At 44.3% G+C, this 27,954-nt stretch overlaps 2 protein-coding genes across 5 annotated transcripts in view; both read right to left on the bottom strand.

The window, feature by feature from the left end:
* The window catches only part of PATL2 (PAT1 homolog 2), a 95,843-nt gene that overhangs the window by 15,664 nt on the left and 52,225 nt on the right, over window positions 1-27,954 (bottom strand). For all 4 annotated transcript variants that reach the window (XM_073584606.1, XM_073584607.1, XM_073584608.1 and 1 more), the window contains exon 15: window positions 11,792-11,940. In XM_073584606.1, coding sequence (XP_073440707.1) covers window positions 11,792-11,940 — 149 coding nt within the window. The remainder of the gene's footprint in view (window positions 1-11,791; window positions 11,941-27,954) is intronic.
* On the bottom strand, window positions 12,169-26,323 carry LOC141097296 (uncharacterized). Its single transcript, XM_073584355.1, has 6 exons — window positions 26,167-26,323; window positions 22,584-23,365; window positions 22,062-22,448; window positions 19,769-19,856; window positions 14,046-14,191; window positions 12,169-12,177 (listed from the first exon to the last, which is right to left on the bottom strand). The coding sequence occupies exons 1-6, from the start codon at window positions 26,321-26,323 to the stop codon at window positions 12,169-12,171; spliced, it is 1,569 nt and encodes a 522-aa protein (XP_073440456.1).

The following is a 27,954-nucleotide window of genomic DNA, read 5'->3' on the forward strand; positions in this document are numbered from 1 at the left end:
TAACATTCCCTACCTTAGATCCTGACCAGTGAGCCTTTATGGATGCTGAATTCACTGTGGAGGAGATAGAGAATGCCATAACGGACATGGCCTCTGGGAAGGCCCCTGGGCCAGACGGGTTGCCTATTGAATTGTATAGGAAGTATCGAGACATTAACGCCACTTCTGAAAAAGGTATTTCGGGGAATATGGGAGGGGGAATCTATGCCTGAATCCTTTTACGAGGCCAATATCATAGTGCTTAGGAAGGAGGGGAAGGACCCTTTGGAATGTGGTTCCTATCGTCCCATATCGTTAGTAAATGTGGACTATAAAATCTTTACCAAGATTCTTGCCACCAGACTAAAATAGATTATACTGAACCTTATACATCCTGACCAGACGGGCTTTATGCCTGGTAAGAGCACTTCAATTAATATCAGAAGAGTCCAGTCAATAGTTCAATATAGTTCTCCAATGCCAGACAACAAATGGGCACTGGCATTGTTAGATGCCACCAAGGCTTTTGATTCTTGAGTGGCCTTTCCTCTCCGCATGCCTACAGAGGTATGGCTTCAGTGATAAACAATTTTATAAACTTAAAACACTATATGAAACCTAAAGCCCGTATTATTGTGAACAATTCCATATCTGAGTCCTTTTCATTACACAGGGGGACCAGTCAGGGGTGCCCCCTTTCCTCAGCCCTCTTCGCCCTTGCGATTGAGGCATTGGCAATACGTATAAAGTCTTCCCCTGGCATTAAGGGTATGGATATAGCGGGTCAGGTAGATACCATAGGTTTATACGCAGAGGATATGGTGATATTTATGGACGAAGCAGAGGAAACTTTGCCTCAAGTGATTGCCACCATAGATAGATTCAGTAAATATTCAGGCTTATATATAAATTGGGAAAAGTCTGCCCTGCTACCCCTATCCCATGCCCCGACTTGAGGCCCTTTCCTTGTTGTCTATTGTATCTAGTTTTAAATACTTGGGTGTTCATATATCCTATAACAGCACGCTCGACTTACAACTTAATATCTACTCATTGCTGGAACTGGTTAGAGTTAAATTTGCAACCTGGAGCAAATTACCGCTGTCTGTGGCCGGACGCATCAACCTGATTAAAATATTACTTCCCAAACTTAGCTATTCCCTTCAGCACAGTGCTGTAATGGTACCTAGGTCCTTTTTTGTGAATCTTAAATCCCTGGTCACATCTTTTATATGGGGGAAAACCAGACCCAAGCTTAAATTGTCCACTCTACAGAGGCCTAAAAAGGGAGGTGGGGGCGGCGCTACCCGATTTCTTTCTATATTTGGCTGGACAGGCTAAAGCTCTCAGTAAATAGATGCCGGGTAATGATCTCCCTAATTCTGAAAGTCACTTGCTTCACGCTGCAAGAACTGATTGCCCACTGGGTTTCCTGGAGTTGGAGAAGCCTAGTGCCCCTCGTTTACTGCCCCTGCTAAGTCTGGCACGATTAGTATGGAGGCAAATTAAGAAAGTGATTGGATTTAAGGATATCAGCTGAAATGCCCCTATGGAAAAACGCCTATTTTCCGATATTACTAAATCACCCGTCCACTGATTTTGGGATTCAACATAATGTCTCCCTGATAGGAGACCTGTACGATCATGGGACTTTAATGTCTTTAGAGCAGATACAGGCTAAATATGATGTCCCGAGATCTCAATTTTTCCGCTATTTACAACTAAGATCGGCTCTTGAGTCGCACATAAGGTGTGTAGGTGTGGGCCGAGCCATTTTATCCCTACCTTTGATAGGAATACTTAATTCACAGGGTCCCCAGGGCCTTATCTCCTCTTTATATACGTACATGCTGTCGGTGGGAGCAGAGCCTGCCATTAGCTCAGTTAAAGGGAAGTGGGAAAGGCTCATTCCTAATACGCAGGGAGAGGAGTGGGAAGAGATCCTGGAGTCTCCGATCGGAGTATCACCATCTATTAATAGAATGATACAGCTGTATATAATAAACCAATCATATTTGACTTCGATATGACTTTTTAAGATGGGTCGATTCCAAATCATCAGAATGCTTGCGTTGTCATGCACCAGATGCAGACTTTATCCACATGATATGGCAATGTCCCACTATCCTATAGTACTGGAAAGCGGTGACGCTATTCTTGTCATCACTGGTGCAAACTCCTGTCCCTCTGGAGCCACTGGTCTGCTTGTTTGGGGTCACCCTGTTGGGATATTTCTACGTGAAACGCTGTTCATGGCACGGAAAGTATTGGCACTACGGTGGATGGGCAATTCATGTCCCTCTCTCAGAACTTGGATTGACCTAGTAAACACGATTGTTCCATACGAGCGCACATTATATCAGAACAGGGGATGCCCGGGTAAATTTGAAAAGATCTGGGAGAAGTGGAATTCTTCTCATCTTACATTGTAGAATGGAGACATTGCATGTGAGACACTATGGTGAAAGACAGTAGGCTGCAAATTGGTAAATAGTTGTTGTAGTTTAGGAATTTATAATCGATCTGCATTATCTAAGGAACATGATAAAGGCCTGTGAGATAGGATTGATGTACATGTTTATAATATATAGGCCGTTCTTTGTATATGCTTGGGGGATTACGCATATACTATCCGTATATTAATAAGAGTGTTTATGCTCTGTACAATGTTCATAACCACAAGCAAATATGTATGTTGTACATTACATTCTTTTCTGGTTTCGAGTTTAATAAACTAATTTAAAAAAAATTTTTTTAAAGACACGATAAGGAGCGTCATTCAACACATTCCAAATGCCTTTAATTATAGGGATGACACTGGTTTTTGGGAAAACTCAAGCTGAACACAATCGTACTCTATATGCCATCTTCGAATGCCTGCTCTCTGCTGGACTTACTTTAAAACAAAGAAATGTTAAATTGATAAAGGTTCATTGGAGTTCTATGGTCACATCTTCTCGTCGGAAGGAGTATGACCTGATCCCAAGAAAGTGGAATCCATCAGAGCAGCCTCAATTCCACAGAATGCCAGTGAAGTGCGCTCTTTTCTTGGAATTGCCAGCTACTGTGCTAGATATATTCCAAATTTTTCAATAATCAGCACTCCATTGAGGGAACTTACAAAACAAAGTTGTGTCTTTCAAATGGTCCCAGGACTGTCAGGCCTCTTTTTAAACAATTAAAAATGAACTCTGCTCAACCACCATGGCCCATTTTGATGCAACTCTTCGAACTGAACTCCTTGTGGACGCCAGTCCTGTGGGACTGAATGCTATTTAGCAATACAAGGATGACAAAGTCCCCAAATAATTTCTTATGCAAGCAAAAGATTAACAAGCACTGAAAGAAAATATTCACAATGTGAAAAAGCTTGGCAGTTGTCTGGGGATGTGAACACTTTCACTTGTTTCTCTATGGAGCTTTTTTCACCATTGTCACAGATCATCAAGCTCGTCTTACAATTTTTGGAAATCCTCGAGCTAAAATGCCTGCACGGATCGAACGATGGGGTCTACGTCTACAGGACTACAATTACAAAATTGTTCACAAACATGGAAAAAAATAGCAATCCGGCTTATTATCTCTCAAGACATCCTGTGACTGATATACCTGGGCATTCCTCCATGGAAGAATACATACGATTTGTTGCAGCTCACACCGTGCCAAAAGCACTTTCTGTAGATCAGTTTGTGAATACAACAACAAGTGACAAGGTTACAAGACACTCTGTGCCTTAATACACATCATCCAAAATCAAAGGTGGCATGAAATTCAAACAGAAAAATTTCCTGATTCTGGGATTGATCTGAAGGAATTGAAGCCATTTTCAAATGTACGTGAGGAATGGTCAGTCACTGAAGAGCACCTCATCCTTCGAGGTACCAAACTGGTTGTACCTAAGGTCTTGCGCAACTTAGTCATACAGATAGCACATGAAGGTCATCTAGGAATTGTTGGTACAAAAAAGTTACTCAAAGAAAAAAAGTGTGGTTTCCAAATATGGATCAATTGGTGGAAGAGAAGATTAGACACTGCTCCACTTGTCAATTACTCCATCATCAAGTTTAGAGCCACTACAAATGTCTCCGTTACCCACTGCTGTCTGGGAGGAAGTGGCAGTCGACATATGCACCATTACCAAATGGCCAATAAATTCTAGTAACAATTGATCAATATTCTAGATAAGCCGGATTACTTACCGGTAATGCTCTTTTAATGAGTCCACGACAGCACCCACTGGAGGTATTGGATCTGCCCCATTTGGAACAGGAAACCCTACAGGAAAGATAAAAGGGGGCGGTCCGCCTTTCCTCCTCAGTTTTGCATTTCAGAGTACCAGGAGGGCCGCCAAGGATTAGGCAATGTCTTGTACTTATAACTTTACTTATCCAACTTTAGCAGATATACTTTTAACATTGATATTTGTAGCAGGGAGGGAAGTGAGCGGGTGCTGTCATGGACTCATTAAAAGAGCATTACCGGTAAGTAATCCGGCTTTTTACCCTTCGCCACGACAGCACCCACTGGAGAGATTCCAGAGAACATCACCTGGGTGGGACCACCGTGCCAAGGACAGTCCTGCCAAAGCTTAGGTCAGAGGTAGACGAAAGATCAAGTCTATAGTGTCTATAGAAGGTAGAAGAGGATGACCAAATTGCCGCCTTACATATGGTTTCAATTGGAACGTCTCCCCTCTCCGCCCAGGAAGCCGCCATTGCTCTGGTGGAATGTGCTCTGATGTTTCCCGGAGGTTCTTCATTTTTTGCAGAGTAGGCTAAACGAATGGCATCCCTGATCCATCGGGAAATGGTGCTCTTTGTGACTCCATACCCTTTTTTACGGCCCTGAAAAGAAATGGAGAGCCCTACACTGCCTCCAGCTCTCGGACCTTTCAATATACTTTAGGACAGTTCTTCTGACGTCCAAAGTGTGGAATTTCTGCTCTTCCGGAGTGGAGGGATCTTCAAAGAAAGTTGGGAGGAGTATCTCCTGAGACCTATGGTACCTTAGGCAGGTATGAGGGGTCTGGCTTCAATATTAACCTATCCTGATATACTTGCAAAAAGGGTGGATCTATGGACAGGGCCTGGATATCACCCACTCTCCTAGCGGATGTCAGTGCTACCAAGAGGGCCGTCTTAAATGATAAATATTTAAGGGATATCGTATCTATCGGTTCAAAAGGTTCTTCTGTAAGGGCGTCTAACACCAAGTTTAAGTCCCATGTAGGGATTGTGGGTATGTCAACCGGAGTTATTCTTTCACATGCCGTAATGAAACGTGATATCCACTTATTCCCTGCTATATTATGGCCATACAGCGCCCCCAACGCAGACACCTGTACTTTCAGTGTGTTTACTGACAAGCCCAATTCCTTTCCCTTTTGTAGGAACTCTAAGATAGGGACTATCGGGACTTCTGCTGTATGAGATGCTGTATGAAACTGTAGGAATTTCTTCCATATTCTTTTATAAATTTGGGTTGTGGACTGCTTCCTGCTCTGCAGGAGCGTAGTAATTAATGATTGCGAAAACCCTCTTGATCTTAATAGGTGCCTTTCAAGTTCCACGCCGTCAAGTGTAAGTTGTCCACTTGAGGGTGGAAGAAAGGGCCTTGGGAGAGTAGGTTGGGGTTTGAGGGGAGAACCCAAGGATCTGTCACTGACATAATTCGTAGCCACGAGAACCACGGTCTCTTGGGCCAGAAAGGTGCTATCAGGATTACTCTCGCCTTTTCCTCTCCGATTTTCTGAATCACTTGTGGCAGGAGAATCAATGGAGGGAAGGCGTATGCCAGCTTGAATCTCCATGGGGCCTGGAGGGCATCCAGTATGTCTGGGTGATCTGCTGGAGACAGGGAAGCAAAGGTCTTTGTTTGTCTGTTTTCCCTTGAGGTCCAATTGAGGATGCCCCCATAGAGCCACTATGTTCTGGAAGATTTGGTGATTGAGGCACCACTCCCCTTGCCGAAGTGTGTGTCGGCTTAAGAAATCTGCTTCTTGATTGTCCTCTCCTCTGATATGAAGAGCTGAGAGGGACAACAAATTGCTTTCGGTTAAGTCTAAGATTCTTGCCGCAGAAGACATCAGAGTCTCTGATCGAGTACCTCCTTGTCTGTTTATGTAGGCCACTGTGGTGGTGTCCGACAGGATCCTGACATGTTTCTGTTGGAGCTGTGGAAGGAAATAATGTAGAGCATAGTATACTGCTGTCAGTTCTTTTAAATTAGATGAGTATTCTCTTTCCTCTCTATTCCATCTTCCTTGACAAAAGCTATTCCCCATATGGGCTCCCCAGCCTTGGGGGCTAGCGTCGGTGGTTAGGATACTAGATGGTACTATGACCCATGGGACTCCCGAGGATAGATGGTCATCTAACCACCATTCCAGAGAAGTCAAGACCTCCTGAGTTATCTTGCTCTCGAGGTGACCACCATGTCGCCTCTCCTCCTGGAGGATCTGATGTTGGAGTGTGCGGACATGATAATGGGCCCACCGGACTGCAGGGGCACAGGAATCTAGCGACCCCAATAGCGACATTGCCCCTCTCAGAGACATGCGTGGTCTATCTATGGCTGCCTCTACTTTCTCTTTTGTTAGTGCAATCTTTACCTGCGGGTACACATTTCTGTGTTATGGAGTTCAATTGGAACCCCAAAAACATCTGGAGGGATTGCGGAACGAGCCTGGACTTCTGTATATTGATGATCCAGCCTAGGTCCTGCAAAGACGAGATTGCATCAGCCACTCTTTCGGTACATTGGGTATCTGAGTTCCCGATTAATAGGAAGTCGTCTAAGTAAGGTACGATTAAAGTATCTTTTTGACGAACATAGGCCATCACCTCTGCCATCACCTTGGTGAAGATTCTTGGTGCTGTTGAGAGGCCGAAAGGCATGGCTGTGTATTGAAAATGACGGACCTTGCCATCGAATACCACTGCGACCCTTAGATATTTTTGGTATCTATTATGGATAGGAAGATGATAGTAAGCATCTTTTAAGTCAATCCCCGCCAGCACACAATTTGGAAAGAGAAGCTTTATGGTGGATCTGATTGATTCCATCTTAAACTTATGATTTTTAATAAACGTATTAAGCTTCCTTAAATTAATAATTGTTCTAAATGTACCATCTGGTTTGGAAATTAAAAATAAGGGAGAGTAGAAGCCTCTACCTTCCTGTCCCCTCTGGGACCTCTACTAAAACCCCTTTGCATAGTAGGCTCCGAATCTCTTCTTCGAGGGCCTTTTGTTGGGCCATAGAGTTAAGGCGGGTTAGGACAAAGAAATCATAAGGATTTTGAAGGAATTCTATTTTCATTCCTTCTTTAATAATACTCAAGATCCATGGGTTTGAGGATATTTGTTCCCATTTTGGATAAAAGAACTGTAATCTACCCCCTACAGGTGGGTCTGATTCTTTAATTTCTATTTTCCCTTCGGAACGTTGGACCCCTGAACATGGTACCCTTTTGTTTCTCTTCTTTTGTGGCCCATCTATTTGGTCTTTCCGTTTGCCTCCTTCTTCCAAACGGTCGCCTCTTAAAGGTTCTCCCTCACATGGGGTTGCACAGATCTTAGCCTTTGATTGCGCGTCCCCCTTCCAGCTCTTCATTCACAGCGCCCTTCTGGCGATGTTCACTAGAGCTGCTGATCTTGCTGCCAGCCGTAGAGTGTCTGCCGACGCATCAGCCATAAAGGCAGCTGCCCCTCTTATCAATGGGATAGCGGCCCTTAATTTTTCTCTGGACACCTTTTGCTCGATTTGTTGATCCAGCTGGTCCAACCACACGAGCATAGATCTAGTGGTGCATGTGCTGGCTACCGCTGGCTTAAATATACCCGTGGTAGACTCCCAAGACCTCTTCAATGATGATTCCGCCTTGCGGTCTAACGGGTCTGCCAACAAGCCTGCGTCCTCTACTGGAATAGCCGATTGTCTCGAAGTAGAGGATATAACGGCATCCACTTTTGGCACTTTGGTCCATTTTAATAGCTCCTCATCGCTAAAAGGATACTTTCTTTTTGAGGCTGATGGGAGAAAACTTCTTTGGTTATTTTTTTCGCATTCCCTCTTTATTAGGGCCTTAATTGCCGGTATTACCGGGAACGCTCTCCTTTTCTTTTCCGCCAATCCCGCAAACATTATGTCCTGTGCGGTTTGGGCACCCCTTGGTTCCTCACACCCCATAGTGCTTCTCACCGACTTGACTAGGTTGTCCACACTATCTAGGGGGAAACATGACTGTCCCTCCATGTCTGATGATGACGAGGATGTTAGTGAGTAGTCAGAGATTAACCCCCCTTCTTCCTCTGACTCTGAGCTGAGGGTTAACTGCTTTTTCCTGCCAGTCTGAGGGAGTTTTGGCGCGGTTAATAGCCTGTATCTCCTCCCTGATTATAGCTCTAATGTCCTTTGTCGACAATGCGGTCCCTTGCTTTGTCTCTTTGGTGCACTCTTTACAGAGCTTCTTGGGGTAGGAGTCAGGGAGAGGTTCAGAGCATAGCGCACACTCTTTATGCTTGGATTTATCCTTTTTCTTGGTCTAGAAAGGGACACCAAGGCGGGGGGGGGGGGGGGTAGGAGAGGCCAGCTTAGTAGGCAGAGTATATACTTTGCACACTCACCCAGTGAAGCCTTATATTACCGGATCAGATGGCTGAGACGTCCTAGGCCTTGATTCTCCTGCTTCATTCCTGCGGCCGGTGTTGCGGTCCCTGGTGGAGCTACCTCCTGCAGAATCCCCCGCTGGAGCGTGTGCTTCCGTTGGGGACGACATTGCTGCATCGCCGCTCAGCTGCGCCGCTGTTTAAATAATCTGCTCCTCTTTTTTTTTTTCTCTTCTGCCGTCCCCCCGGAAGTTGCTCCTCCTCCCTGGGATCACCGCGCGCATACCCGACGCTCTCTCAGCCATCCCGCCCCGGAAGTTCAACCATTACTTCCGGGGGGGTCAGGAGACTGTGCGCCGGCCGGCTACCGCGCCGCTTTAACGCGCGGCCCCCGCTCTCCATGCGGTCTCCCTTTTTATGCACCGCCACTTCCATTTAAAAAGAGACTTCCATCCTTTTTTTTTTTCTTCTGCGCCACTGGCGCTCTTAACGCTCCCAGCAGCGGTGCGTCCCAGTGCCTGCCGGCGCTCTCCTGGGTGAGACGGGGCGGCCATCCCCGGACCCAGTCATCACCCTTCGCTCACCAGACGAGGGGGGAGCCATCTAACGGAATCTCCCCCGACGCTGCCTCTGGACCGCAGCCCCTGCTGTTCCCAAGGAGACTGCACAGGCGGCATGCCTGGCGCAGGTATTCTTTCCTGAAGGATATTGTGGCTCCGTTTGGAACAGGAAACCAAAACTGAGGAGGAAAGGCGGACCGCCCCCTTTTATCTTTCCTGTAGGGTTTCCTGTTCCAAATGGGGCGGATCCGATACCTCCAGTGGGTGCTGTCGTGGCGAAGGGTAAAACCCTGTTATTTCATTCATCTCTTCAATGTCTGCTAATAGTGTCATACCAGAACTGGACGACATTCTCTGCATATGGCATTCCAAGAGTGGTTAAAACAGACAATGGACCTCCATTCAATGGACATATGTTTACACAGTTTTCTGAATACTTAGGGTTCAGCCACAGGAAAAATTACACCTTGCTGGCCGCAAGCCAATGGAATTGTAGAACGTTTTATGCGCACTATGGGGAAACGAGTCAAGGCAGCTAGTCTGGAGCACCCCCCACTGAAACAGTCACTATACAAATTCTTGCGCAATTACCGCAAGACGCCACATTCCACCACTAATGCTGCTCCATCTCATCTAATGTTCAGCAGAACTCTTCGTATACGGATCCCTGATGTGACCAGCCATCCCCTACCAAGTGACTCTTCAGTGCGCACAGATTTCTCTAACAAGCAAGCCATGAAACATTATGCAGACAGAAGGCGAAGAGCACAGCCAAGTGCCATCAAAAGAGTTGATGTCGTTGTTGTGCATCAAAGATCAACCAACAAAACCTCAGCTGTATATGGTCCGGCAAAATATAATGTTACTGAGAGAAGAGGCAACATGGTCATGACTGAGCGAGATGGACACGCTATAACCCAAAATTCCTCAGATTTTAAAATCATACTACTGAGCAATGGTAATGAACTCCCACCGGTGGAAGATTTGGTACCCGACGGAGAGGGCCAACAGGGGGTAGTTGATCCGTCAGCAATGGTCACCCCCAATGAACCCAGACATAACCCTACACGGGAAAGAAGGGCTCCATCGAGACTTATTGAAGAGATATTAAATTGCCTGATTTGGAAATGAACAAATAGGGCAATACAGACATATGTCTTTTCTTGGATGTTTTCTTGTTGTTTTTTTTTCCCCTCTTTTCTTTGTGTTGTTGCCTTGTCAAAATTTTTCTTCCATGAAAGAAAAAAAAAAAAAAAAATAATAGAGGGATGGTGAAATGTATAATGATTTGACCTGTCTCTAAGAAAGGAAATCTTGTGAGTAGGTGGTTATAGACAGGAAGTGGGTGGGGAGAGTTTCAGTTTAGCCTGAGGAGAGAATTGTTATGCCGTGTGCTAGAGGAAGAAGGAGAAGAATATAGTTAAAGCATTCCCTCTTGAATTCCTAATACCGTGTGGACATTACAATATGTATCCATTTGTGATAGCTCAGGAAAGCCATAAACTTTTTGGCTGGCATGATAAAAAGTTAGTGGGTGCATATTGCCTTTACATACTTTATGGTTCTTGCTTTTCTTGTGTTTTTTTTTTTTAAATTTCACATCTACCTCATTTATCTAGTGCTGGTGGTCACACTAAGTGGATGTGTCTGGTCCTTCATATCCCCTTTCACACAGGTGGCATAGCTATTCCTGCTAACATACATCCAGCCAGTAAGAGGTCAGAACTAGAAGAGGCCTCGCCTCCCGGCCAGCACTAGACACACAAGGTGGACTTTTTCATTTTTAAAAGTGTTTGTTCTTGTGCAAGGGCTGGTGAGGTACCAGTCCCAAGCATCATAAAAAGCATGAACTGAACAGATAAGGCCAATCCTGTATTAACAGTGCAATTACATATCCAGGGAAGTTGTTTAGCAGGAATCTGGAAACTGCAGAGTTAAGAGATCTGATTACACCAGGGGAGGGGAACCACTGGCCCAAGGGTCATTTACAGTCCTGGATGACCTTTCATCTGGCCCCCCCATGAAGAGTCACAGGTAATGCAGTTCTTGGGACAGCAGCTGTAATTTTTCCCCTGACAATTTTCTTCTTGGTCTGAGCACGTGTGCTCTGAACATTACCGAACACTGAGGTGTGCAATGAGAGATTACATCTTGACACCAGGGCCAGGATGTACCTTGTGGTGGGCGGCACAATTTGTACGGCCCCTGAAGGATGGTATAAATATCCACATGACCCTTAGCAGCACAAAAAAAGAAATCCCCACCCCTGCATCACCAGCAGCACTTTTTCCTAAAATATTGACAGTTCAATCTGCTTCTTGCTGTGGGTTAAGGATGCTGGTGGCAATGCTGAAGGGCTGGGAAAGAGTACAATTCCTCTAAATTGTTTTGTCTGGTGCCGCTGTGGATGCATGCTGTGCTGATTACACATGCTGCTGGGAAAATATGAAAACTGCACTTTTTTTTGCCCTTCTAGAAAGGCCAGAGTGGTTATAAAAAAAAAAAAAAAAAAAAAAAAAAAAAAAAATATTATACAAAGCCACAATTAAGATGCCCTGGTTTTTGGGGGAGGAACTTTGAGGTATCCAGGAGAACATGGGAGCTACACAGATATCTATTCTACAAGTGTAAGGTGTCACATACTCCTCACAGCAGCAGGCCCCAATCTTCAATGCCTCATAGATCTTCTGCACTTTGTAACTTTGTTTCTGCTGAAACCTCATATGTTGGTCTTCAGGAATATGAGGCATTTTTCTCTCCATCTCCTCAACCTCCAGCAACTGCACAAAAAGCTGAAAGACAAGTGAAAAAGAAAAATAAAGTTAAAAAAAATAGTAAGGTTAAAACATCCAGCAATTTCTCATTTTTACAAAAAATATATACTGTATTTTTTTTTTTTTGTGGGGGGGGGGGCACATCATATTTGAACTGACTGAGGGGTCTGTTTGAAAAACAAAAAAACTGCAGCCTTCAAGGTGCTCAAAACCACATTCAAGAAGTTTATAAACCCTTTGTATGCATCACAGGAACTGAAGCAACATGGAGAGAAAAGAAATGAACTTTAGTCACAAACATGATTTTATGCCCAAGTTTATTTCCCAAGGGTAAAAGGGGAATATGGATGACAAAGGTTGTGTGCAATTTCTCCCGAGTATGCAAATACCTCATATGTAGGGGAAAGTCACAGTATGGGCACATGGCAGGGCTCGAGCACCATTTGACTTTTTTTTACTCAAATTTTTATTGGATATTTTCGAAAAAGAAAACATAAGTAACACCTCCAACGTAGGGGTTTAAAAAAGGGAAACCCAAGCATAAATGTGCATGCTCTGATTGACAATGTATAAAACAGAAAACATAGCGACACTTGCATAAAAAAAAAAAAAAAAAAAAAAAATGATATGAAAAGATATATCTTCAATGCAAAGGTGCTGACCTCTGACTAAGTGACCACGGTTCCCATATTCGATCAACCTTTTTCTTGGTAACTGACAAGTGCGCCAGAGTTTGTTCATATTGACAGTGTATATGAATTTTGTCCACCACTTCTCTCATGGTGGGAAGAGACATCCCCTAACATTTAGCAGCAAAGGCAAGCCTAGCTGCAATCAGAATATGTGACACTATACCAGATATTTAAAGGAAAATCAGTTGTCCCTATATGCAACAGTCCCATTGATGGTGTCAAGTTAACCTGAATCCCAGTCACCTCCTTTAACATATTTATAGTATTCCAAAAACCGATCGCCACCGGACAGGACCACCACATGTGGCTCAACAATCCCAAACCACCGCAACCTCTCCAGCAAGCCGAAGGCTGGTTTGGCCCATAATGTACCAGTTGTCTTGGACACCTATACCACCCAAGATGCATCTTCTTTAACTGTTCTAGGTGACAGGTACAAGATGATACTCTATGTATTTCTCAAACTAGTCCTCCATTCCTCTGTATCCCACATTGTTCCCAATTCCTCCTCCCATTTTAGCATATATGATAGTTTACCATCCACCTCTGGATCATTTAATACACTATAGAGGATTGAAACACCTCTGGGGCCTGATTCAGGTCGTAGGAGGAATCCCATGGCTTTGTGATTCACAGGGGGTTTAAGGAAGAGGGAGTCTGGCATAGTTTGGAGCCGATGTCTGATCTGTAGGTACTGGTAAAAAAAAGACACCTAATACTAGGGAATTTGGAACAGAGTTGATCAAATGGGATGACAAGAGAGCCATCTATCAGGTCCTGGAGGGATCCAACTCCTGCAGTGGACCAGCGTTGTAAGTTAATAAAGGGGATATACATTTCCAAAGCTTTTAAAGGAAATATTTGTTAAAAGAATATTTAGAAGGCTTGAAGCAAATTTCCTTCAATAACATATTGCTGTTGATGAGTTAGGTAGACACGGGGTGTAGTTGCTAAATTTAATAGCTTCCATTTCCAACATAAGCCACGTCGAGTTCAATTTAGAATAAAAATGAATCAATCTGAAGCCACTTATGTGTCTTATCCAATAACCACCAGTCTATAATACCCGTTAATACCTCCGCTTTATGGTAAGCATGTAAGTTAGGGGCACCCATCCCCCCAAATTCATAAGGATGATATAGTAGCCTACCAGCCACTCTTGGTTTTTTATATGCCCAAATGAAGTCATTAGCTATTTTTGTAAGGGATTTAATTATCTTAAGAGGAATCTGGACAGGGATGCAACGAAGATAAAACCTTGGGAAGTACCAACATCTTATAAATGTTAATCCTTGCTATCCATGACATAGTAGCTGTACGTAATTCGTCCAGACTCCTCCTAGAGTCTTGTATCAATTTTGAGAAATTCCTTTCCACCAGTTGTGTAGAATTAATGAGGACTATGCTTAAATATGGGCATTCATCACTCACCCACTTAAAGGGATACTCCCGCTCCAAACATTCCTGAATTGTTGGTGGAACCAATACAGTAAGGACCAAAGACTTATCATTTAGTTTATAATATGAGACATAAGCAAACTCCTCCAAAGCAAGGATAATAGCACGGAAGGAGGTCTCTACATTAGTACAAGAGATAATCACATCATCTGCGTATAATCCAATTTAGTGAGACACCTGTCCAACTCTAATACCAGCTATATCCTGGGCACTCTTTTTCTGCCAAAGGTTCCATGCACAAGGCAAAAATAGGCAACAATGGGCAGCCTTGACGTGTACCATTCGATATACAAAACTCCTCTGAAAGGAACCCTGATAAAACTTTGGCAGAGGGATTTAAGTACATAGCACATATCGCCGAGTAAATGGGGCCCCGTCAGACCAAATTTTCTTAGAACACTTGAGATACCCCCAGTGCACCCTGTCAAATGCTTTTTCAGCATCTAGGGACAGGAATGCACTGGGGACCCCACTCAATTCCGATATCCAGATTAGATTTATCATCCTGCGTGTTCCGTCCTTCGCTTCCCGACCTGCTACAAATCCTACTTGATCAGATGAAACCAAGGAGGGGATCACATGGTGTAATCTAATTGCAAGCATTTTAGAAATTTTTTTTAACATCGCAGTTTAACCCCTTCACCCCCAAGAGTGGTTTGCACGTTCATGACCGGGCCAATTTTTACAATTCTGACCACTGTACCTTTATGAGGTCATAACTCTGGAACGCTTCCATGGATCCCGGTGATTCTGACATTGTTTTCTCGTGACATATTGTACTTCATGTTAGTGGTAAAATTTCATTCAAATAACTTGCGTTTGTGAGAAAAACGGAAATTTGGTGAAAATTTCGCAATTTTCCAACTTTGAATTTTTATGCCTTTAAATCACAGAGATACGGCACACAAAAAACTTGATAACTAACATTTCCCACATGTTTACTTTACATCAGCACAATTTTGGAACCAAAATTTTTTTTTGTTAGGAAGTTATAAGGGTTAAAATTTGACCAGCGATTTCTCATTTTTACACCACCATTTTATTTTTAGGACATCACATTTGAAGCCACTTTGAGGGGTCTATATGATAGAAAATACCCAAAAGTGACACCATTCTAAAAACTGCACCCCTTAAGGTGCTCAAAACCACATTCAAGAAGTTTATTAACCCTTTAGGTGCGTCACAGGAATTTTTTTGAATATTAAAAAAAAAAAAAAATTGAACATTTAACTTTTCATAAAAAAAAATACTTCAGGTTCAATTTACCAAGGGTAACAGGAGAAATTGGACTGCAAAAGTTATTGTGCAATTTGTCCTGAGTACGCTGATACCTGATATGTGGGGGGGGGGGGGACGACTGTTTCGGCACATGGCAGAGCTCAGAATAGAAGGAGCGCCGTTTGACTTTTTCAATGCAAAATTGGCTGGAAATCAGATTGGACGCCATGTCACGTTTGGAGAGTCCCTGATGTACCTAATCAGTGGAAACCCCCTACAAGTGACCCCATTTTGGAAACTAGACCCCCCCAAGGAACTTATCTAGATGTGGTGAGAACTTTGAACCCACAAGGGCTTTACAGAAGTTTATAACGTACAGCGGTACAATTAAAAAATCATATTTTTTCCACAAAAATGATCTTTTCACCCCAATTTTTATTTTCCCAAGGGTAACAGGAACCTAAAAGTTATTGTGCAATTTGTCCTGAGTACGCCGATACCCCACATGTGGGGGTAAACCACTATTTGGGCGCATGGCATAGCTCGGAAGGGAAGCAGCGCCATTTGATGTTTTTGGCTGGAATTGAGATCGGACACCATGTCACGATTGGAAAACCCCTGTTGCACCAAAACAGTGTTAACCCCCCACAAATGACCCCATTTTGGAAACGAGACCCCCTAAGGAACTTATCTAGATGTGTGGTGAGCACTTTGAACCCCCAAGGGCTTCACAGAAGTTTATAATGCCCGGGAATGAAAATAAAAAAAAAATCGTATTTTTTCCACAAACATGATCAATTAGTCCCCAATTTTTTCATTTTCCCAAGGGTAACAGGAGAAATTGGACCCCAAAAGTTGTTGTCCAATTTGTCCTGAGTATGCCGACACCCCATATGTGGGAGAAAACTACTGTATGGACACACGTCAGGGCTCGGAAGGGAAGTAGTGACGTTTTGGAATGCAGACTTTGATGGAATGGTCTGCAGGTGTCATGTTGCCTTTGGAGAGCCCCTAATGTACCTAAACAGTGGAAACCTCCACAAATGACCCCATTTTGGAAAGGAGACCCCCTAAGGAACTTATCTAGATGTGTGGTGAGCACTTTGAACCCCCAAGGGCTTCACAGAAGTTTATAACACTCGGACGTGAAAATAAAATCATTTTTTTCCACAAAAATGATATTTTTGTCCCCAATGTTTTATTTTCCTAAGGGTAACAGGAGAAATTGGACCCCAAAAATTGTTTTGCAATTTGTCCTGAGTAGGCTGATACCCTACATGTGGGGGTAAAACACTGTTTGGGAGCATGGCAGAGCTTGGAAGGGAAGGAGCACCATTTGACTTTTTCAACTCAGAATTGGCTGGAATTGAGATCAGACGCCATGTTGCATTTGGAGAGCCCCTGATGTTCCCAAACAGTGGAAACCCCCAATTCTAACTCCAACCCGAACCCCAACACACCCCTAACCCTAATCTCAGCCCTAACCCTAACGGAAAAATGGAAATAAATACATTTTTTTAATTTTATTATTTTTCCCTAACTAAGGGGGTGATAACGGGGGGGTTTGATTTACTATTTATGGCGGTTTTTATGTTTGGCAGCTGTCACACGCTAAAAGACGCTTTTTATTGTAAAAATAGTTTTTGCATCACCACATATTGAGAGCTATAATTTTTCCGTATTTTGACACACCGAGTCATGTGAGGTCTTATTTTTTGCGGGACGAGTTGACGTTTTTATTGGTACCATTTTCGGGCACGTGACATTTTTTGATCGCTTTTTATTCCGATTTTTGGGAAGCAGAATGAACAAAAAACAGCGTTTCATGAATTTCTTTTGGGGGGTGTGTTTACACCGTTCCCGTGCGGTAAAATTGATAAAGCGGTTTTATTCTTCGGGCCAGTACGGTTACAGCGATACCTCATTTAGGTCGTTTTTTTATGTTTTGTCGGTTTTATGCAATGAAAACTTATATAAAAAATTATTTTTGCATCGCTTTATTCTGCAAGCTATAACTTTATTTTTTCGCTGATGATGCTGTATGGCGGCTCGTTTTTTGCGGGACAAGATGACGTTTTTAGCGGTACCATGAATATTTATATGCGTCTTTTTGATCGCGCGTTATTACACTTTTTGTTTGGCGGTATGATAATAAATCATTATTTTTTGCTTTGTTTATTTTTATTTTTTAAGGGGTTCGCTAAAGGGGTTAAATAATGGGACAGTTTTATAGGGCGGGTCGTTACGGACGCGGCGATACCTAATGTGTACATTTATTGGTTTTTTTTTTATTTCCAAAAAATGGATTTATTAGAGTATTTTTTTTTTTTTTCTAATTTGGCGATTTTTTTTTTTTTTTTTTTAATTATTTTAACACTTTTTTTTAACTTTATTAAATAGTCCCAGGTGGGACATCACTGTCCTGTGACAGATCACTGATCTGTCACATCACAGATCACTGTGACAGATTAGCGATCTGTCACAGGCAGTGCAGAAGGCTTCCTCATGCCTGCGCTTTGCAGGCACTGAGGAAGCCAGCTTCCTGCAGGCCCCCCGAAGGCCCCCGTCGCCATCTTGGATTCGGGGGCCTGCAGGAAAGAAGCCCCCCGCAGCAGCGCTGCACATTGCGCTGCCGTGGGGGGCTCAGGGAAGCACGGAGGGAGCCCCCTCCCTGCCGATGCTTCCCTTTAACCCCTGGTACACCGCGATCATGTTTGATCGCGGTGTGCAATAGGTTAACGTGTCGGGGGTGGTCCGTGACCGCCCCTGACACATTGTGCCGAGTGTCAGCTGTGATGATCAGCTGACACCCGGCCGCGATCAGCGGCGCTCACCACGTGGGCGCCGCTGATCGCAGTAGACGTACTATCCCGTCCATGGGCATAGGGGCACAGGTCCCATGGACGGGATAGTACGTTGGATGGCAGGAAGGGGTTAAGAGTGTAATGGGCCTAAAATTACTAGGACATATTGGAGGTTTCCCCGGTTTAGGCAGAGTAGTAATAGTGGCCTCTAGATTTGTGACAGATACAGATTCTGAATTTTGCCATGAATTAAATATACGAGGGAGGTAGGGAGTCAAATATTGATGAAATTGGCGATAGTACTTATTTGATAACCCATCTGGGCCAGGGGCTTTATGACATTTTTCAAGTTTGATGGTGTTCTGAATTTCCTCCTCTGTAAATGCGGCATTTAGTATGTTCAGTTGTTCCTGTGATATTTGGGGTAAGTTTATAGATTGTAGATATCTATCAATATTAGTTTGGGAGGACTGCGGAGTGGTGGGATCAGTCACTAGATTAGAGAGATGTTTATAGTAATTGGCAAAACCCCTTACTATTTCTAATGGATTTCTGATACATTTCCCTTGTTGATCTACGAAATTGTCAATTCTAGCTCGTCCCTCTTTTTTTTTTTTTTTTTTTTTTTTTAACTCAACGGCAGCTCTCTCCTGTTGCATAATTACTTTTAAGTTTAAGATTATATTCATATAGCAAGAACAGGTTCTCGTAGTTTGAATTGGATATTAGATTTCATCAGACAGAGCCGGAGTGATCGCCGTTTTGTTTAAAGACTAATTGTTGAAGTCGGGCTAACAAAGTATCCCTGCTGGATTCCCTTTTACGCTTCAGATAGGAAGTTTGTTGCAGAAAGAGGTCTCTAATTACGGCTTTATGAGCTGACCACAAGGACTCGTCTGACTTCTCCATTGTCATTCGACTGGAAGTAATGTTGGAGCTCAGCCTGGACTTTCTCTACCACCTTGCTTTGTAACAATAAGGCTGTATTTAAAGGGAATCTGTCATCCCTTTTTTGAGAATAATAATAATAATAATAATAATAATAATAATAAATAATAAATCTTTATTTTTATATAGCGCTAACATATTCCGCAGCGCTTTACAGTTTTTGCACACATTATCATCACTGTCCCCGATGAGGCTCACAATCTAAATTCCCTATCAGTATGTCTTTAGAGTGTGGGAGGAAACCGGAGTGCCCGGAGGAAACCCACGCAAACACGGGGAGAACATACAAACTCCTTGCAGATGTTGTCCTTAATGATATCATTCAATTGTGTCACATAAGGATTCTCTTAGTACTTTTGCTTCCCCCTGACTCCGCACCTTTTATGCATAAATACTTTTTATATCGGTTCAGATGTATGTAAACTGCTGCTGTCTAGTCCGCTGGGCGGGGCTTATTCAACTGCTCCCCCCTCCCTGTCTTGCTCTACACAAGAAGAAATGCGTAGAGCAAGACAGGGAGGGGGGGGCAGGTGAATAAGCCCCGCCCAGCAGACCGGACAGCGGCAATTTACATACATCTGAACAGATATAAAAAAGGTATTTATGCATGAAAGGTGCGGGGTCAGGGGGAAGCAAAAGTACTAAGAGAATCCTTATGTGACACACAATTGAGTGATATTATACGATATCTCAAAAAAGGGGTGACAGATTCCCTTTAACTGCTACCTAGCAGAAGGATTAGACTGATGACAGTCTCAGGAATATCGGGGCGTGGTCTGACCACGTAATCAATCCAATATCCGCTGGTCTGCATCTATTTAGAGTCGTATTGTCAATCAAGAAAAGCCGGATTACTTACCGGTAATGCTCTTTTAATGAGTCCACGACAGCACCCACTGGAGGTATCGGATCCGCCCATTTGGAACAGGAAACCCTACAGGAAAGATAAAAGGGGCGGTCCGCCTTTCCTCCTCAGTTTTACGTTTCAGAGTACCAGAAGGACCGCCAAGGATTAGGCAATGTTCTCTTATTTTAACATCTTTCTTATCCATTATTTGGTTGATATACTTTAACTATTGATATCTTTAGGGAGGGAAGTGAGCGGGTGCTGTCGTGGACTCATTAAAAGAGCATTACCGGTAAGTAATCCGGCTTTTTACTCTTCGCCACGACAGCACCCACTGGAGAGATTCCAGAGACCATCACCTGGGTGGGACCACCGTGCCAAGGACAGTCCTGCCAAAGCTTAAGTCAGAGGTTGATGAAAGATCAAGTCTATAGTGGTTATAGAAGGGGGATGACCAAACTGCCGCCTTACATATAGTTTCAGTCGGAACATCTCCCTTTTCCGCCCAAGAAGTTGCCATTGCCCTGGTGGAATGCGCCCTGATGTTCCCTGGAGGATCTTCGTTTTTTGCGGAGTAGGCTAAACGAATGGCCTCTCTGATCCACCGGGAAATGGTGCTCTTCGTGACTCCATACCCCTTCTTACAGCCCTGAAATGAAACAAATAGGGCCCTACTCTGCCTCCAACTGTTGTCCTAAAATGTATTGAGAGGTCCAGTTCTTTTGACGTCCAGAGTATGGAACTTCTGCTCTTCCGGAGTAGAGGGATTTTTATAGAAGGTTGGGAGGAGTATCTCCTGAGATCTATGGTATTTTGTTGCCACTTTTGGCAGGTAGGCAGGGTCTGGTTTTAATACCAATCTGTCTTGGTATTCTTGAAAAAAAGGTGGATCTATTGACAAGGCCTGGATATCACCCACTCTTCTAGCTGAGGTCAGTGCTACCAAGAGGGCCATTTTAAGTGCTAAGTATTTGAAGGGTATTGTGTCGATCGGCTCAAAGGGGTCTACCGTTAGGGCGTCTAAGACCAGATTTAGATCCCATGTAGGGACGGAGGGTATGTGGATTGGAGCCATTCGTTCACACGCTGTAATGAATCGAGTTATCCACTTGTTGCCTGCTATATTATGGCCATATAGTGCTCCTAATGCCGATATTTGTACTCTTAGCGTATTTACTGCTAAGCCTAAGTCTTTCCCTTTCTGCAGAAATTCCAAGATTGGGATTATCGGAACTTCTGCTGTATGAGGTACTGTATGGAATTGAAGAAATTTTTTCCATATTCTAGTGTAAATTTGGATTGTGGACTGTTTTCTACTTTGTAGTAGTGTAGTAATCAAAGACTCAGAGAATCCTCTTGTCCTCAATAACTGCCTCTCAAATTCCACGCCGTCAAGTGCAAGCTGACCACTTGAGGGTGGAAAAAGGGGCCTTGGGAGAGTAGGTTGGGAGTCGAAGGAAGGACCCAAGGATCTGTTATTGACATAATTTGCAGCCACGAAAACCACGGTCTTTTTGGCCAGAACGGTGCTATTAAGATTATCCTTGCTTTGTCGTCTCTGATCTTCCGAATTACTTGAGGTAGGAGGATCAATGGAGGGAACACATACGCCAGGTTGAAATTCCATGGAGCTAGAAGGGCGTCTAGTATGTCTGGGTGATCTGATGGAGATAGGGAGGCAAATGTTTTTATCTGCCTGTTCTCCTTTGTGGCGAAAAGGTCCACCTCGGGTTGTCCCCATAGGGCTACTATGTCCCTGAAGACCTTCTGATTGAGGCACCACTCTCCTTGCCGTAGAGTGTGTCGGCTTAGGAAGTCTGCCTTTTGATTGCTCTCGCCTCTGATATGAAGGGCCGAGAGGGACAAAAAATAGTTTTCTGCTAAGCTTAAAATTCTTGCCGCTGAAGACATCAGAGTCTCTGATCGCGTTCCTCCTTGTCTGTTTATATAGGCCACTGTGGTGGTGTTGTCCGATAGGATCCTGACATGCTTCTGTTGGAGCTGCGGAAGGAAGTTGTATAGAGCATAGAACACTGCAGTCAGTTCTTTTAAATTGGATGAGTACTCGCATTCCTCTCTATTCCACCTTCCCTGATGAAACCCATTCTCCATGTGGGCTCCCCAGCCCTGGGGACTGGCATCGGTGGTTACGATACAGGATGGGACTATAACCCATGGAACTCCTGAACATAAATGGTCATCATCTAACCACCACCCTAGAGAAGTCAAGACTTCTTGTGACAGGGTTATTTTGCTCTGTAAATGACCACTATGTCGCTTATCCTCTTGGAGGATCTGGTGTTGTAGTGTACGGACATGGTACTGGGCCCACCGGACTGCCGGGGTGCAAGAATTTAGTGATCCTAATAGTGACATTGCTCCTCTCAAGGACACCCGTGGTCTATCTATAGCTGCTCGTATTTTTTGTTTCGTGAGGGTGATTTTTACCTGAGGTAGTAGACATCTCTGGGTCAAGGAATCTAGTTGAAATCCTAGAAACGTCTGGAGAGATTGTGGATCGAGTCTGGACTTTTGGATATTGATGATCCAGCCAAGGCTCTGTAAAGAGGTGATTGCGTCAGTCACACGTTCGGTACATTGTTTGACTGAATTCCCAATTATTTGGAAGTCGTCTAAATACGGCACGATCAGTGTGTCCTTTTGGCGAAGGTAGGCCATCACTTCTGCCATCACCTTGGTAAATATTCTTGGTGCCGTGGAAAGCCCGAAGGGCATGGCCGCGTATTGGAAATGACGAATCCTGCCCTCGACTTCCACTGCGACTCTTAGGTATTTCTGGAATCTATTGTGAATAGGGAGATGATAATAAGCATCTTTTAAATCAATCCCTGCCCTTACGCAATTTGGGAAAAGAAGCTTTATAGTGGATCTAATTGATTCCATTTTGAAGTTATAATTTTTTATAAATGAATTAAGCTTCTTTAAATTAATAATGGTTCTAAACGTACCGTCTGGTTTAGAAACCAAAAACAGGGGAGAGTAAAAGCCTCTACCCTCTTGTTCCTCAGGGACGTCAACTAAAACTTTTTTAGCTAGTAGGACTCGAATCTCGTCTTCGAGAGCCTTTTGCTGAACTGAGGAATTAAGGCGAGTTATAACAAAGAATTCATAAGGGATCTGAAGGAATTCAATCTTTATTCCTTCCTTGATTATGTTCAAAATCCATGGGCTTAACGTAATTTGTTCCCATTTGGTAACAAAAAATTTTAATCTACCCCCAACTGGTGGGTCTAAACTCTTAACTTTTATCTCTCCTATATGTTGGCCCTCTGAAGATGGTACCCTTCTGCTTTTCGTCTTTCGTGGCCCATCTATTCGTTCTGTCCGACTGTCTTCTTCTCCCAAATGGCCGTCTCTTAAAGGTTTTCCTATAAAACGGAATGGGAGAATCACTGAAGGCCTTTTTCCTCTTTTGCCTTGGCGAGAATTTCGTCTAAGGCTTTCCCGAAGAGGAACTCACCCTCGCATGGGGTTGCACTAATTTTGGATTTTGATTGTGCGTCCCCTTTCCAGCTTTTTATCCACAGCGCGCGTCTGGCGTTATTCACCAGGGCTGCCGACCTCGCTGCCTGTCTTAGGGTGTCCGCTGAAGCATCTGCCATAAAGGCAGCTGCACCTCTTATCAACGGGATGGCTGCACGCAGTTTCTCCCTTGACACTCTTTGCTCGATCTGCTGGTCTAATTGATCTAGCCATACCAGCATTGATCTAGCAGTACATGTGCCGGCTATTGCAGGTTTGAATACCCCGGTGGTGGACTCCCAGGACCTTTTTAGCGAAGATTCTGCCTTTCGGTCTAATGGGTCTGCTAACAATCCTGCGTCCTCGACCGGGATCGAGGTCTGTTTGGAAGTGGAGGCTATGACGGCATCCACCTTTGGTATTTTAGTCCATTTCAATAGGTCTTTATCAGTGAACGGATACTTCCGTTTTGAGGCTGATGGGAGAAAACCCCTCTGGTCGTGTTTTTCCCCACTCTCTTTTGATGAGGTCCTTAATTGCCGGTATCACCGGAAATGATCTCCTCTTTTTTTCTGCCAATCCCGCAAACATAATGTCCTGCGCGGATTGGGCTCCGCTTTCCTCTTCACACCCCATAGCATTTCTAACCGCTTTTACTAGGTTATCTACGCTGTCCAGTGGAAAACATGCGCGTCCTTCCATCTCCAAGGATGACGATGAGGACGTGAAAGCGGAGCCTGAATTTAACTCCTGTTCTTCCTCTGACTCTGAACTAACAACGACCTGTTTCTTATGACTGTACTCTGAGGGAGTGCTGGCGCGGTTGATGGCTTGTATCTCCTCCCTAATTATGGCTCGGATATCTTTAGAAGATATCGTCGACCCCTGCCTGGTTTCTTTCATGCATTGTTTGCAGAGTTTTTTGGGGTAGGAGTCAGGGAGAGGCTCTGAACATAATGCGCATTCTTTATGTTTAGTTTTTTCTTTTTTCTTTGACTGAAGTGGGAGGTCAGCTTAATAGGTAGAGTATATACTTTGCACACTCACCCAGTGAAGCTTAATACCGGGTCGGATGGCCGAGACGGTCTGGATCTGGTTTCTGCTGCCTCGCTCCTGCGGGCAGTCTCTGTCCTGGCGCTGCAGTCCCTGGTGGAATTGCCCCCAGCTGAATCCCCTGCTGGGGCCTGCGACTCCGTGGGGGACGACATGGTTCCATCGATGCAGCGCTGTTTTATCTTCACTCCTGTCGTGCCCCCGGAAGTCGCCCTGTGTCAGGGCGCATGCGCCGCGTCATCCTACCCCGGAAGTTCAACCATTACTTCCGGGGTATAGGAGCGTCGGGCGCCGGCCGGCTCCTGCGCCACCGCTACTCACACGCGCGGTTCGCGCGCTCATGGCTTCACCTCCCACGCTGTATCTCCACCGATGGGGGGGGGGTGCTGCCTCCGGATGCCAGACCGGCCCGCTCCCTGGTAAGACCGGGCGGCCCTCCCCGGACCCGGTCATCACCGTTATGCCACCAGACGAGGGGGGAACCGTCAAACGGAAACTTCCCCGACGCTGCTTCCGGACCGCAGCCCCTGCCGTTCCCGAGGAGACCGCACAGGCGGATGCATGGCCCAGGTAAGATCCTGCAGGATCCTGCTCCATTTGGAACAGGAAACCAACACTGAGGAGGAAAGGCGGACCGCCCCTTTTATCTTTCCTGTAGGGTTTCCTGTTCCAAATGGGCGGATCCGATACCTCCAGTGGGTGCTGTCGTGGCGAAGAGTAAAATAATCTATTCTATATGTCTGGTGACAGGAGGAGTAGAATGTATAGTCACACTCCGTAGCATGGGAATATCTCCAATAATCAAGGAGACTATATTCCTTGACTACTGCTTTCAGGTCCCCCCTAGAATGGATTAATTTACTAGAGCAGTCCATCTATATCTATAGGGGCATTGAAGTCTCCACATATAATCTTTTCTCCTTTAGCCAATTCAGTCATTTTCTGACACACCTTGCGAGCAAACGTGCATTGGGCTTCATTAGGGGCATACACTACCACCAGCGTATGTAGTTCACCATTGAGGGAGCAGACTAGGATTAAAAATCTGCCTGTAGGATCCACATACATCTCTATTTCTAAATGCCACAGTGTTTTTATTCAATATGCAGACTCCTGCCTTTTTACTTGCATTATTAGCGAAAAACCTATGTGGGAACTGTGGCTGGTGGAGTCTTACTATGATCAGCTTCCAATAAATGCGTTTCTTGCAAACATGACGTCAGCACGTGATTTTTTAACTTCCCTCCATAACACGGGACGTTTCATAGGTGAATTGAGGCCTCGAACATTCAAGGACAAACTGTATTCTCATGTCTAAATAACAAACTTCCTATGGATGCAGCAGGCCCCAACACACCAAGCCCCTCTACCATAACAGCTAATTAGGTCCCCAGCATAAATATAAAACCATAAGTTATATATCCTTATGAACTGAACAGAGATACAAGTGTCAAATCACATTAGAATGCACAATAGAAAAAAAAAAAAAAAAAAAAGAAGGAATAGAAAAAACATCAGTACTCAGAACATAATCCAAACAACTGGATGCACACAAAAAAAAAAAAAAAAAAAAAAAAAAAAGATACACATCCTCAAGTACCATCCAAAGAATGCAGAAAAATGACTGCAATGGGGTTGGTGAGCTTTTCTAACTCTACAGAGACCCTCAGCACAGGTTGCTAGGAACAGTGAGAACAGGATAAAAGTCTGAGCAATCTTCCACCAGCTCCAGCAGACGGACCTTTCCAGGCTTCCACCTTAGAGTATATGTGAGACCATTCTGGGTCTAACTTTTTCCCCCTAGGCGCTTGTCGCTGTGCAAAAGGAATATTCCAATCCTTAAGACTGTCTTCAGCTTGTTTAGGAGTATGACAAGCAATTATTCTCCCCTCATGCATAATCATCAGTTTCACTGGGTTAAAGCCCCATCTATACTTGGTGCCCACATCACACAGAGCTTTACATACATGTGCGTATTCACACCTCTTGTCCAAAGTCACTGCAGATAAGTCCGGGAAAACTAGTGATTGCATCTCCTGGGGCAGAGTTGGATTTTTCCTCATTCCTTGCGGTAAAAAAGTGTTTTCTTGCCAGCATGTCTCTAGGCAGATCTTGATCCACGTGTTTTGGTTTGGGGGTTCTATGGACCCTATCAACCATTAAGTCTTTAATGGACATTTCAGGGAGAACAGCCTTTAAAAAGTTATGCAGGAAAGCAGGCAAATCCTTATCCAAGACCTCCTCAGGGATCCCTCTCACCCGAACATTATCCTCCAAGTCATATATTTTATCACTGACACAAGCCAATTCTTCCTTTAAGGCTTCATTTTCATCATCTAGTGCATTGAAAGTAGTGACATATTCAGCCATTTTATTCTCTAATTGAGAGGTGCGCTCTCCCAGAGCTAAGATTTCTCCTTTCAGCTCTCTAAGCATATCATGCGTGTCCTCTTTTAAAGAAGCCCTCAGAGGAAAGAAACTCCTGCATATCCTTCCTAGTGAGCGGAGCAGAGTGTTGTTGATGAATCTCCTCTCTGCCTGCACCTCTCCCAGGGCCCCCAGAGGAGCATGGGGAGCCTGAAGGGGACACAGGCACCATTTAACCTGTTGCTTTGGTGGACTTCCCCCTTGCAAAGAAGTCAGGCAATCTCGGCGGGGATCCCCTCTTCTGTGATCTGCCGCGTGTCATCATGTGCCTAGGTGTTTGCAGTAGCCGCAGGCAAGTAGTTGGAGGAAGCTGGGTGCTGAATTGAGCCGCTAAAAGTCCTGGGCTGCAGGAGCTCTGTAACTATGCAGTTGCCACACTTGCTAGCCGGTCACACCCCCCCACCATTTAACTTTTTGAAAGCAAAATTGGCGGAATAATTAGCAGACACTGTTGCATTTGGAGAGCCCCTGATTGCCTAAACACACCATTTTGGAAACTAGACACCTCAAGGAATTTATCTAGAGGCATAATTTTATAGTAATTATATTGCTTTAGGTTTTACTGGTGTAGGAGTTTATAATGTGGTGTTGTGTGTAAGTTGTGCGGAGTACATTAGATTATAAGTGTCTGTTGTCAACAGGGTATAACCAAATGTTAGTAATTTGTCGACATCTAGTACTTTTTGAAGAAATCCTTAATGCAAAGGTCAGGTTTCACATTGGTAAAATCTATTTATTTATTTATTTATATAGCACCATTGATTCCATGGTGCTGTACAGGAGAAGGGGTTACATACAAATTACAGATATCACTTACAGTAAACAAACTAAATCACAGACTGATCTAGCGGGGAGTGAGGACCCTGGCCTTTCGGGCTTACATTCTACAGGATGGTGGTGAAGGAGACAGTAGGTTGGGGGGTTGCAGCAAGCTCCAGTGATGGTGAGGCAGAAGTGGGGATCATTGTGGGCTGTAAGCCTTCCTGAAGAGATTGGTTTTCAGGTTCCGTCTGAAGGATCCAATTGTGGTTGATAGTCGGACGTGTTGGTGCAAAGAATTCCAGAGGTCAGGGGCTATTCTGGAGAAGTCTTGGAGGCGGTT

The sequence above is a fragment of the Dendrobates tinctorius genome, unplaced genomic scaffold (genome assembly GCF_039654945.1).
Source record: "Dendrobates tinctorius isolate UK_male_01 unplaced genomic scaffold, ASM3965494v1 ptg000084l, whole genome shotgun sequence".
In the NCBI taxonomy this organism is placed as follows: domain Eukaryota; kingdom Metazoa; phylum Chordata; class Amphibia; order Anura; family Dendrobatidae; genus Dendrobates; species Dendrobates tinctorius.

What these genes read in the sequence shown, in the direction of transcription:
- LOC141097296 (XM_073584355.1), bottom strand. Translation starts at nt 26,323, where the DNA reads ATGCATGAGGGGAGAATAATTGCTTGTCATACTCCTAAACAAGCTGAA. An exon ending in TAAGGTGGAAGCCTGGAAAG is followed by an intron (nt 23,366 to 26,166) that starts GTCCGTCTGCTG and finishes TGCGAGGGTGAG; the next exon opens with TTCCTCTTCGGGAAAGCCTT. An exon ending in TATGTTCAGGAGTTCCATGG is followed by an intron (nt 19,857 to 22,061) that starts GTTATAGTCCCA and finishes GACTCTAAATAG; the next exon opens with ATGCAGACCAGCGGATATTG.